Source organism: Cloeon dipterum, chromosome 4 (genome assembly GCF_949628265.1).
Source record: "Cloeon dipterum chromosome 4, ieCloDipt1.1, whole genome shotgun sequence".
Taxonomy (NCBI): Eukaryota; Metazoa; Arthropoda; class Insecta; order Ephemeroptera; family Baetidae; genus Cloeon; species Cloeon dipterum.
This window is the reverse complement of record NC_088789.1, coordinates 17,200,829-17,214,664: the sequence shown is the minus strand read 5'-3', so window position 1 is coordinate 17,214,664 and position 13,836 is coordinate 17,200,829. Positions and strand designations below refer to the sequence as shown.

At 38.3% G+C, this 13,836-nt stretch overlaps 1 protein-coding gene across 1 annotated transcript in view; it reads left to right on the top strand.

Moving 5' to 3' along the window:
• The first annotated feature begins 8,546 nt into the window (after window positions 1-8,546).
• Window positions 8,547-13,836, top strand: part of dsb (debris buster) — a 28,849-nt gene continuing 23,559 nt past the window's right edge. Inside the window, exon 1 of the mRNA XM_065489407.1 lies at window positions 8,547-8,992. Within this exon, the coding sequence (XP_065345479.1) occupies window positions 8,752-8,992 (241 nt within the window). The 5' untranslated portion in view covers window positions 8,547-8,751. The remainder of the gene's footprint in view (window positions 8,993-13,836) is intronic.

Below are 13,836 nucleotides of genomic sequence, written 5' to 3'. Positions count from 1 at the left end.
GTGCCACTGCACCGGCACAATCAACAGTTACTCGAATTAAGCGATTGCGCAGCATACTTCTTTTGCATTAAATTCGCGCTTTTTCACTCAAACAACTCGTCAGCTAGATTTTTTTTTAACAAAAAGAGTAAAAAGTTTCACAATCTGTATGAAAACCACAGCATTATATATTGTTGAAATTGTTAATTTCATCGTGCACGTCACGTGCTACTAAAAGCAAGTGGAAAAACGTTTGTAGCAGTTTATTTTATAAAGAGAAGTTCTCAGGTTTTGAAGCCTTGACATATCAGATTAATGCAACGCAGATGAAAATCCGAGCAGTTTCGTGTCATTTTTGTTTACTAAGATCAGTCAAGGAAACATGTGTGATGGTCCAATTGACGTAAAAGAAGTTCCTGTATATTTCCTCGGTCCGCTCTTTAGGCAGTCAAGAGCAAATCTCGACATTTGGAGAGGAAATATCATAAAAATGTCCGTATTTATCAAAGATGTTACCTTAGAAGAAGAAAACGCCAATTATTCGTCGTTGCACAAAGGTCATCATTAAGAGTAATGTCCGGTGTTTTCTTTTTCTGCGCCTTCACCAACAGCAGATGTAGAAGCAATTACACAGAGAGTAGAATTTCAGCAAACTGCCGCATTCAAGTTGAGAATTTTTCAGAATTAAAAATGGGTCAGGTTTTGCCATGAAAATTTCCACTCCAAAAGTCTAGCACTGTTTGCCAACTGAAAACCGTGACGGATAATTTCCCTGAAAGGCAATCGTCCGTAAATTGATGGTGGAAACGGGCATATTAGGTTGTAATAATTGTAATAGTGTTTTTGTGAGGTATAATGCAAAAATCGAACAAAATTGAGGGATTTCAAAGAATTTTATTTTGTCGAGTGGCAAAAATTTTAATTATTCAAATATTAATTATGAGGAAAATAATATGAACACCAATGAGCTTTTTTGATATATTATGCCAACTGAGTTGGGCTATATTTTGAGAAAAAAAATATCACCATTTCAGATGCGAGACCGTTTCTAAAATCAAATTTTAATGTTCCAGGATCGCTGGAGTGACTTTGGCCTGTGACCTCGGGTATTAACTCGATGTATAATCGAAAGTACTCGTCGAGACTTGTTGAACGGTTGTTTGTTGGAGTCTGGAGCATCAGCTGGGGCTAAGTTATAAAAAACTTTTTACAAAAAACCACGAAGTAGATCCGATGGGGTGAGGATTGGGACGTTTAGTGGATCGTTTCAGTGATTTATGATATGCCACCAAAATTTCAGGCAAATTATGAAGGTATACACTTGTGGAAATATTGCTAAATTTAAAACACGCTTTTTGTGAGTAAAATTATTCTTGCTACCATAATAAGCTCATCCGACAGGAGAACAAATAATAAAACCACGGTTATAACGCTCCTTATACCGACGCCCTCATTGTCTCATTGCATACTCGATTTCCTCACCGCTAGTTTGCTATTTCTCCTGCAAAAATCGTAATACACAATAAGTAAACGAGGTGGATAACAATGATTTTTCAATTGAGGTGGAGAAGCGACCTTCATCTTGGCGAGAAATTAACTGCACGCCAGAGCACATTTCTCGGAGGTCTTGTTTTGCAACGGGAAATTTCTTCTGCGCCAGACGCGACGCTCATCTAGATTGAGTCACCGCGTGAAGAAAGGCTTTTGATTTTTCGGCAGTCGCGCACGCGTCACGCTTAATCGCCCTACTCACATCATTGCAGCTAAACGCTGTTTGAACACTCAAATGTTCCGTGCAAAATTAATTTGCGAGCGGTAAAAAAGCTTCTCAAATGAAACTAACACTTAATTTCATTGAGAACCTATTTCATGAAAATAACCGAAATGGTTCCATTTGTAGAAGCGAACGCTTCCCAATTTTTCGCTTCCCCCGAAATCTATAAACGTTTCCGTTGTGGAGCTGTTTGGTTCCACGATGAAAGCGAACGTTCCTTACAAATCAGTTTTTGGCTCTGATGATTAAAATCGGAAGCGAAATTTTGGCCTCTGTTATGGAATCGAATTTTTCTGACTAAATTTATGGGATTTTACTTTTATTTACAATAAAAATTAAATAAGAAGACCCATCAATCGATTTGTCATGTCAAATGGATTAATGGTTTATACGTGAATTTAAAAATCATCAAGAGTCAGCAAAAATTGGATTTATAAAAATTTTAATTTGATTGGTTGCGATAGAACACATTTAAATTTATAACTCAACCATGCCTTTAAGTAAATAATTTAACCTGAAAAGTTCACACAGCTCAATAATTACTATACAGCAGCACAATCGTCAATCAGAGCCCTTTCATCAGATTAATTTTTCAAAGTCTGCTGTCGCACGTGCTTCTTTTTAATTTCTTATTTTTTAGCTTAGAATCAATTAAAACTTCGGCGTTGAATGACCAATCATTTGCAAATCACGAAGCTCATGGACATATTTTTTGCTTGGCATGTAGCACATTGGTATTTTTCTTGTGGCTTTGTGCATGTGCTTGAAGGCGCACGCATAGGAAATTTCGTTCCTTTGTTGTTCACGCGCACGGGAAAAACTTTGATCTGAAAGACAGGAGAGGTTAATTTCGGGAATGAAAGAAACGCGCTATTAAATCAGACGAGTGCTGAATGGAATGAGAAAGAATTGACGTGAGTGACTCTATGAATGCTAGGCAGAAAATTTGTGTTTGCGCACTTGAGAAGTCGAGGCGGCGCGGCAGTGACGCACAGAATGCGAGAGATATGGACCGCAAGAGCGTGCCGGATGCTGAGACAATGAGAGAGAACATACCACTTGGAAACACTGACAGCGCGAAGATCGAAAAGAGGAGCTAGATGCGAAGGTTTGTTGGGTGTTGGGTTCTATTGTATAATTTTAAGAAATAAAATTAATTGGTCGCTTATAATGTTAATGAAAATTAGCGGATCGACTACATGAGTGAAATTTGAAGAGAAAAATATTTCTCACAATCTCGTACTAGACAGACACTCAGTCCTCATTCAGCTGTACTTTAATTGGAAAACAAAATCAAAATGAACCACCTTCCGTTGAAAACGATTGAATGCGCACTTATCAAATGGAGAAGTTGTAAAAAATATCTGTTCCACGCTCAAACTTAGAAGTAAAAATCGTTCATACTCAGAAATTTGCATTTTGCACTCGTAAAAGAGGGGAGAAACTATATAGTTTTCTATCAGAGCAAACGAGCTCATCTTTACAGAGAGCTATAATAAATCCGGAATTTCCACCCGCAATTACCAACGCACGTGGCGACGACGGCCTGCTGCGGAGGAAATTCCGTCGTCCAGAACGAGTCGCGTGACCAATTGGTCCATTGACCTGCTTCGCCACAGCTGATATATAATCGTGCTTTGCAGATGATCACACTCCGACCTCGTACTTCTTCATTGAAATAAACGTATGCAAATAATTCAGGAAGCCTATAACATACATCTTTCTAAAGCGACAACTATACTGTAACTTCATTTCAAATTGATTTATTTCTATTGTTGAACAAGTGTGCAATTCACTTTTTAGTGTGCGGCATTATGGAACAATTTCACTCGAACCCAATGGGCACAACATGATTTCACTCGTTTTATTAGAAACTTGAGCAATGCACGTATACACTAACTAGCTTCTGGTTGTTCAATATCGGTCGGCTTGATTTAATTAAAGTGGGCACTTGTGTTTCTCGGCTATTAACTAAAATGCCTGAAAGCAGATTTGTGTAAGATAAATAAATTGTTTGACTTATAGTGTCCATGTAGTTTTTATTTTTAGATTGAATTTCCACCACCACCGCACCTGATGAAAAAGAGCTAAATTTAAATCGTTTTCATAAGGAAGTAATTATAAAACCCACTTTAAAAATCCAGTATATTTATTTTCGAAATTTGCACAGAAATTGAATAATTTATTTCGAATAGGAATTTCTGTAGCTTTATTACGCGTCTGTTTGTCTAGCCTTTTTCCAACAACTCCCGAATCTAGAAACGCCTAAGTTAACTTTTATTTTCTATTTTAATAGCAACCTAAACACGCGGCAGTATCGATGCGGCGAACTGGTTAACCCTGCTTTTAATTGCACCGCTTGACGTGATTTCGGTAGTGCAAATGTTTCGTCTCGTAAAAATGTAAATTGACGGCCGCGTGAGGAGTAAAAGAGCGATGAGTTCTCTCGTACTTCCCACTGTGTCGCATTTTTACGCGCGTCCGCACCGACCTTGCGAACCTAAATCTGCAACAGCTTCCTAAACATCGCAGCGCAAACTGGATTTTCTCGTCAACATATGTTCCAGATGAGAGTGCGAGGATCGAAATTCGCTGTGCCTCTCACGTACGCACTCGCCCAAAGGAGGAAGGAGGAGGCACGATTCACGCGCACCTCTCGCATGCTGCCCAGTCTCACGTGTCCGTGCTTAATTTTCGCAGGGAATTCACGTGTCTCTCTAGAAGATATTATACTACAAATTTATAAATTATACCAAGTGAATGAGGAAAGATATTTTTAGAAAAATGATTCGAGAACCTTAATTAGCCTTGAAAGCACCTATTCTGGCATGGAATATTGACCATGATTAATTTATCAAACACGAAAAGTTCACATAAATGCTTCCTTTCTTTGTAATTGACCTGTGATACTATAATGTATTATTATGATTAAATGTGAGAATAAATAAATAAATAAATAAAATAAAATAAATAAAAACCCCAGTAAAACCGTTTCGGCTTGCGGATTTAGAAATAAATGGAATTTTTAGGGATGTGCAAAACAGATTATGGATCATTTTTTTCTATGACTATTGTCATGTTTGACCGTCATGAGAATGAAGTCACGAGTTTTAAAGCATTTATTTGGTAATTTGATTATTAATATTAAAAAATTAAAAATATAAAAAAATGATAATTTAATCAAGCTTTAACCTGCCAATCTCAGTAAAAACATACAATTTTACGATTTTCAGCTAGTCTTCTTTTCTAAATAATTTAAATTTTTTGAAGAGCGCCAAAATGGTTGAAATGAAACAGTTACAGCACGTGGACAGTTGTATAAAATTCTTGAGTGGTGTACAAGGAAGTGGAATCCGTAGCTGGCGTGTCGCGTGAGCACAAAATTTAACGCAAAAAAGGGCACAAAGCAACAACTCTCAACAAGGAACATGTTAGCATATATGCAATGTTTTAACTAATTTCCAAGCAAGTTTCATCAGATGTGAACTCTGACTGCCTCAATTTTGAATCAATTTTCGTTCAATTGTTACGAAATTACACTATACTTGACGATGATCAATGGTACTCTGGAGATGTCCATAGATTTCATACAGAAATTCATATATCTAAAGCGATTACTAACAGGTATACTTATGCGGACAAAAATCTGAAAAAACCTGCTTCTTTAGATTTTAAAGTTGCTATTTTTCCGGAAATAAGACCAAAAATCCAATACTAATTTATGATTTTATTTTATCAATTTCAATAAGAAGAAGCCATTTTTTCTCGAAATTAGTTATTCTTGTCACCCAATTATGTTAAAGACATAAAAAACACACTTTAAAGCTTAGCTGATCCCATGTTAACGCATATTACGAGCATCAAACTCGTTACTCACTCCATTGTTACCGATAAAAACGTTGCGAACATCACTCGCGGCTGATTACGCGCGATTGCTGAATGGAGGATCGTGTTTCGCGAGTAGCTAACTGGGTGTGTGAGTGATTACATATTTCGCATCCAAGCCACTTGTGTTCGCGCCCAGAGCCGCTCATTCTTCTAACCTACCAGTGTCATTAAATGCTCTCTATTATATCGCTATTAACGCGCCGAACAAAGACATTACTGATTGTGTGCCGACAAGATACCTTTGTAACACATACCTCATCAATTGAATTAAATAATTGTTTTTTTTTTTAATCGGCAGCTACTGGTTGTTTGTTTTGTAGCACACTCTGTAGTTGATGAATAGATAGAGCATAATTTTAAACGCCAAACATACAAAAAAAAAACAGATGAAAATTTCAAATACATTTTTGTAATTATTTGTTTTTTTAAATGATTTCATGGGGGTTTTTATGATCAGTTCCAATCAGGGCTGGGCATGGGTATTAAGCGTTTTTTTGCAGCTAGTTTTTCCCTTATTTTTGGTGCTCATGAAAAATTACATTTAAAATGTTTAAAAACTCAATAAGTCCATGAGCAAAAAAAAAATCCCATTCCCTCTCCATATAGGGCATTATTTGTTCAATAATATAACCACGAGGTGCAAAAAACCGCACAAAACTGGTAAATACCGCAAAAAGCCACTGCACTGCAAGTTTGGGAAACTCCCCGGGAGATACCCAGCCCCGAGTTCCAATAAAATCAAAAGTCACGCCTGCACAATAATTGAGACAGCAAAATGTGCTCCAATGCGAATTTGCACAAAAACTCCCTGTAGCACTACAATTGATTAAGCACACACAATTTATTTATTCGCAAGTTCGCTGATGATATTGAATTTTTATCGACTAGAATGGACAGAGACGCGTCAGGCGCTGATTTAGTGCGAAAATTAGTATTGCCGAAATTAATTAAACGCGCTGTGCCACGAGATAAATGGTGACTTCTGCATGATGCGACGCTATTGAAAAGTGGTACGTGTGCACATGTGTGCGTTCTTTTCTCTGCATTATACTTATTACTTTCGTTTGCAGAAGAGAAGAAAAGAAGCAGCAGTTCGTCAATAGGCGAATCATGAGTTTGCGATTAATTTCGTAAAAGTATGCAAGTTAATATGTGTGTGTGTGTGCATGAAATGAAACCTTTCACTTGCTGCTGCACTTTGAGGTAGGTAATTAAGCAATGAGCCATTCAGTTGCGCGCACTGAGGTCTATTATTCTTGCAAAATGAACGATCAATGCTGCGACGGCACTTGATTGTTTTAATGTAGTAGCATTGAATATATTCTCGTTAGTGCTTCTCTAAAATACCGCTGTGAAATTTGTATAAATTAGGTTAATTAAAGCAAACATCTTGTAATATATTTGACCTTCTCAAGCTAAAACATTAATATTTTACCCTGTAATATTATTTTATCTTTAACAAAAAAGTTATATATCCTTTACCCTTCAAAGATCTGGAAACCTCCAATTTTTTTGGACTATGTTGCTATAGATGTCTCAGCTAGCCGCGCTGAGACGCATAAGCCGGCTAATTTTGGGCCACGTGGTCAGCGCGAGCAGCCGCAGATTTGGCAAAGCGGTGCCAACCACGCCATAAGCCGGTCAAAAAGTCGACAAAATCGGAAAGAGCCAGAGAAAAAATGGCCTCTATTCCTTCAGGCTGTTATTCGCACTATCAAACTTCACTTTTAAAATGTTGTGTCCGCCGGCATGAACCGCCGCCTACCCGAAATTCAGCTGCAGCCGGTTCAGGAAGCCGGCGCCTAAAATTACGCGGCTGAGACCTCTAATTTTATTTTTAATAAGGAGACAAATTCTTGGCGGGAAAACCTATTTGTATCACCTCCTTTATAATTGAATTATCGCGGGTGTTATTAAAATTGCTCAGCAATCAAATTGATAGAATCCCTCTCCTAGTTTATTTGAAGCTATAGAAAAATGCAATAAATGAAGATGATGTTTACATTGTTCCAGGAATTATAAGTTATCAAACCTCCTAAAAGTGGCACCTTCGTTAGGCAGCCAGCATCTTCTTGATTTGTGTTGTGTCGCATCCCGGCAGGAAAGTAAGAATACATGCCTCATGCAGTTAAATTACATGACAGTTTTTGTCCCCAAAAAGGCAACGATAGAAAGGTCAACCAGGCAATAAGAGACACAATTTTGCACCGAATTCATCAGCTCTCAATATAATTATTTGATATACTGTACAAATAAACTTGTCGAATCCAGCACAAATATTTTTTTAAAGTATTGCTATTTTATCCACATCGCCGCAGATTTTACATTTACAATCATCATTTGTTTCATAACTAGAATTCACATAATTATCTTAAAAATATGGTCCACGCATCGCATTTCACCTGATTTAAATTATAGTGACAAGTTTGAATTGAATTAACAAATTATAAATCATGGACTTAAACGCTCAAGACAAGAGGTATCAGCAAGCAAAATCAGGTTTACAATTTCCCCTCCCTTTAGGCCAAACTGTGGTCCCACCTGAAAATGAAGGCGCGCTTTGTCACCCTCTGTCATAGATCTGGCGGAAAAGGTCTATTTTCCCTCCCCCTCTTTCCCGCCTTTGATCTCTGATCGAGACCGGCCTGACATTGAATCTTGTCTTTGCGGATTTCCCAAACTCTCGTAAATCCCCTCGTCTAGAACTGTAACAACAATCATGCAGTCAGCACTTTTCAGCCGTCAAAATTCGTTATCTCTCCCAGAGGGTGTCCCCGGCGACGCCTTATCGCTGGCGTCACGACCGATAATTGCACACGCACTCGCGTAATGCGTCCATTGGCACACTCACCCTGGGGACGAAAAGGTGGCGTCTGCAGCTGGATCCCCCCTTTAGATCAGTCAAAGTTGGATGTTGTTTCCAGAGGCAGAGTGGGAGATCAGCGCGGCACGGTGCGGCGGCGGCACACTGCTCGCAGCATCCTAGGATTTTACACTTGTTGCTCGCTGGCCAGAGAGTTGCACCGCCGTCCGTAATCGCGCCGAGAGTGCAGTGTATGCACTTGTCGTCCGGTGTGGTGAGGCGGACATGATCCGCGTCCGACACTGAGATGCTGGCCTACCAGAGCCACCAGCACAAAGGGGGCGGCCGCCCCCTCAGCGTCGTCGGCCTCCACCTCAAGCAGTGCAAGCGTGTCGCCAAAAACAGACTGTTCGGCGTGCAGGGCGCCGCGGAGCGCGAGTGTCGCCGCCGCGACGCCGGTGAATACGCCGACGACAAGCGGCTGTGCGGAAACACGGACACGCTGCCCGTGCAGATGCTCATCTCCGAGAAGGGACACCTCAACCACGGTAAGCAAAAGCAGATCCGATAGAGACTTTAACGATAGACAATTTCGCCGCCGCCGTCCATTCGCGCGCGCGCCGAGAAGGGAAAGCGACACTGGACAGAGAAAACCGCACGCAATTTGATTTTCCTATCCGAACGGAGAAATCTGAGAAAACTATTTTTCGATTTAAATTTTACAACATTTTTTTATTAAAAATAATAAGTTTTCACTCACAAGGAAACCCCGCGGTCCTTCCACCCCTAACATATATTATATTATTTACTGCATCAAATGTGTACACTTTTGCGATGTAAACATGAACAACCAGTCAAAATAGCTTTTATCCAAGCGTTACTTTCGCGTTACGGACTGGACAATTTTTTTGGATAAACTTAAAAATTGTTTTAAAAATCAAATTTTATTCAATCGTGGTAATTTCTGATATGGGTAAATATAGATTATTCTTAACTTAACAAATCAATAGGCGGCTCGTTTATGAAATGAAAACACCTATTTTTATATTGATTTTACTTTGAGCCTACAAAACGTTAAAAATACAAAATTACGTTAAATCATCAATGTATTATGTAGATGCTAAAAAAATATAAATTAATATTTTAATTTTTGTCAAATGGTTAACATTTTTGAAATATAAAAGATTATTAAAAGAAGTTTTTAAATATTTTAATCCGTAATGGATTAAATCAAAAATCAATAGCCTTTTGCAAAATAACTTTAAAATATCGTTAAATTCGAGAAATAGTCAAAATTACAAAAAAACGAAAGTTTGCATGCCAAATGTCACAATTTCTGAACTACATAGAATTACTTATCTTTAAAAATTAACATATAAATTCCTTTAAGACTTCATAATAAGATTAGCCTCCATAGCTTCTTTACAAACGAAATTCAATCATTGCGAAATATTTGTTAGAAAATCTTTCTCTTTCCAAGCAGTTTCAATTGTGCTAATTTTCCGTCGCTGCTGCTTTACCGTCTCGCAACTAGCAATATATAATGCAGCAAGCAATCCATGCCGTGACTTGCAGTGCAATTTCAGTGTAGGTTTAACAACTTTTGCTTTCTTCCAAGGTGGGCCATTGCACACAACTCATAGATTCATGATGGACTGCCAATGACGGCTTTATTATTAACTTAAGGATATAAAGGTTTGAAAAAATGTCTTTTCAGAAAATACACAAGGCTTTAATTCCTCTTGTAGAGATATGTGCAACAGTATGCGAATAATGAGCTAATTTTCCACCTGAAGAAAAAAAATCATGATTTGATAAGGAGACCGAGCTTGACGCTTGATTAGCATGCAAACTTTTGAGCCGGTTTTCTAAATAATTTAAACGGCAACCTGGCAAAAGTTTAGGCTTTTTCCAAATTTCCTGAGCAATTTTAAGGTAAAGGTACAACATAATTTACCCAATTTTGCATTAGATGTCTAACACTTAGTTGTAAAAGAATTAAAACCATTCGCTGAAATGCCACCTCTAGAAAGAAAAAATACAATCAAACACGTCCCCTCCGTCACTATGGTTCGATTTCGGCGCCGTTGTTGCATGCGAATGTTTTCTCACCGCCGCACCACAGCAGCGTATACCGACGTACTAATTAAATTATTCAGTCTCCGCACTCACAGATGTGTGTTTATTTTCTTTACGAGCAGAAATGCAGTTCACTTCCGAATGAAAGTCGGACAAGCGCGCAAGTAAAAGTCAATTAAGCGAGAACTCGACGTACACATGATATCATGACTCGCGTTTGCATTTTTCTTGACTAATTGCAGCTCGCGATACGTGAACGTTTTCTATCTTATTGAGCTTTAGTGCAGAAAAACGCTAGGAAAATCGCAAGCAGAAGAGTCTCGGCCGCACATTGATGTCACAAACAAGCCGGTGTGCCATGCTCGGCGAAACGCGTCCGCAACAATTAGGCGTGGGGCCGAATGAGCGGCACTAATTATGTAAAAAACAACAAAAGCAGTGACCTTTAGACATAAGTTGTAATGCCAAAGCTCTTTGTCTCGACCCGGAGATGATGTCGTGAAAAGTCAAGTCTTCTATATCTTCATTCTTTCAGAGCGAGAGAAAAAAATTTGTGATTTTTAGTCACCTTAAAATGTTATGAGAATTCTAGCTTGACACTGAGAGAAAACTGGGTATAAATTAATTTTATAATAATTTTGGTGACTTTGGAGGCCACTCAAGAGTTATTAAAAATGTTTTAAAAATTTATAAATGAAAGATTCTGGTTTTTGTTTTAACTAAAATTGGAACACGTCGGCATTTTATTGAATATGGTTCGAATTAGCCCTCGCTGTTCTATGTGATAATTTCGAATTTAATCTTAACACTCAATAAAGTCAAAATAAAAATACTCTTGTATAAATTTGCATAATTATTTGTTTAAAATATGTATTATACTCAGAGATTAACAAAAACAGTCGATTCGACCTTCAATCTGTATTAATTTGCGAGCTATATATGGTTATAAAATTGGCATGCTTTGCTAATCGCTGAAAAAATCATGATTTTTTCACAAAAAAGGAGTCGTGCTGAGTTTCAAGTAAATCTGGATTTTAATCTGTATGATTGGTCTTATTACGAAAATCACGCCTTGTTGGCTAGCAATAATAATTGTAGATCCATAATCTCAAAGAAGCAAGAAACGGTTAAAAGTGGTTGCTATTAATTCGTTTCGCATGGCTAAATGCCAAAATAATTTATTTTGGATTTTAGTTGTCGAACGGACCAAATTAGTGCTATGTGATTTACTCTGACGTTAAGAAGAAGAATCGCACTGATAATTAAATTAAACAGGACCTAATTGCACGCGGAGTACGCATATAATAATTGCGCGAGGTGCGTGTCATAGAGGCGCGTCAGGAAATTGGATATCATTTTACGTGTATGCCGTTGGTTCGTGCTGATCCTTGAATTGCACTCGGCGATTACTAGTATGCCGAGAAAATCAGACACAGGAGCAATGCACTCGATTTATGCTCGACTCTTTTCCGAAGCCGACTTTTTCTTTCCTCTACACGCTAACCGTTGCGCCGTCGGACGCGAGAAAACGTTTCGTTTGCAACGCGGCCGCGAAAACGAATTCTTTATTCGGCGACAACAATAACATTTGCTGTCTCACCGCCGCACTCATTTTATTCGACACTCTCGTAAAAAAGCAGTAAAATCGGCCGCCCGGCGAATCAAGCAGGATGGAACCCTTTCTCTCACTTCACTCTTTTTTATTTAGTCAATGCAAAGTGACACACGCGCTGATTGCCGCACACCCGCGGACCGTTTAACAGCAGCACTTGTGCTCGTTTTTCGTGCGTTGGTGAAGCTCCTTCCAGAAAAGGAGACGCTTTTTCCGCAGTAGAAATTCTTCACTTCAATATGAAAATAATTAAGACGGTTATTATAGGTCCCTTGAATTGAATGATTGATTTCAGTTTTAATTATTAATAGAATCGTTAGAAAACCAGAATATTTGTTCGATTTTTTCCAGATTTGCAACAGTTTTTTTATTCATTATTCTTCCCACAAAATGGCGTCAATCGTTCAATTAAAAGCGGTTGAACAGTTTTAATCCATTGTAAATAATTAATTTTTCAAGGAAAACCTCAACGTAAAAAGGCCATCCATTTCCTTCAGCTAAAACGGAAACTGACTCATTTAGTTATTTAATAGAATCATTCATCCTTGAATTTAAGCTGAAGAGATAGGCATGATGATTGTCACCACATTAAAAAATAAATCAAATAAAGCGCCTACCTTGATTTGACGCGTTTGGAAATTCATTTCTACGTCAACTCTTGCCAGAATATACAGTTAAATTTCATCTGCTACTTACATGCACGAGGTCTTTGAAAAAAAAAATAGTTTTTTTGCATTGTCACACCCCACCGTGTGTTTTACGACAAACACACACGACGCGCTCATCAATTTCTTGGCGTGTTTGCCGAGCAATTTGCAGACCTTAAACAAGTGTTTATAAAATTTTTGACGTCATTTTTAACGCCGGGCCGGCCTCTTGAAGTGCGACTCACTTGAGCTGGAAAGTAAATAATTTGTGTCGGTGTGGATGAATACACGCCCAGCTCGATAACTGCGGCAAAAAGGAAAAAAGGAAAAAGGAAACGAGTTTTAAGCTCGACTCAAACAACTTGACGACGCACTTGAGTTGAGTTTTTGAGAGACAATTATGACGGAGAATCCATTTTTCCATTTTTTCGTTAAAAAATTTGCTAGGGACGTGCAAAAACCGATTATCGAGTGTTGTTTCTGTGACCGCTACGATATTAGGGCAATCAAATGAGCACGAATCGTGAATTTTTAACCAATTTAACCTATTTTAAAAATCAATCATTTCTGCGTAATCAGAAAATCAAGGAGGATCTTCTTATATACGTCAAAAATAATACAATTTAACCGTGCTTAAGACACGAGCCACGCATTTTTATTTAATTTTCCGTGGAACAGCACGCCCCCAGATTTCAAAATTCCCGTAAATTCTTAATAAAAAATGTTGAATGTTTTCGACTATCCCGAAACAAAGCGGCTATTTCACTGATGGCAAGAAATGTTGAATCTTTAGAAACTGATTATTCTCCTCAAAATCGATTATCACTCATGCACACATTATTTTGTGCTTAAGACACCAATTAAAATCTTCGACTATTTCTTCACTTCCCTAAAAATCACATCTCTGGGGGTTTCCCTCTCTCAAAAGATCCGCGATTGTGCAAAAATTCCCTGAAGCCGCGTTGGGCGGCACACACTCATCGTCCGCCTATGCAAACACACTCTCGTCGTGCGAAATTCGCGAATCCTGTCGTAATAACCCTCTCCATTGAGC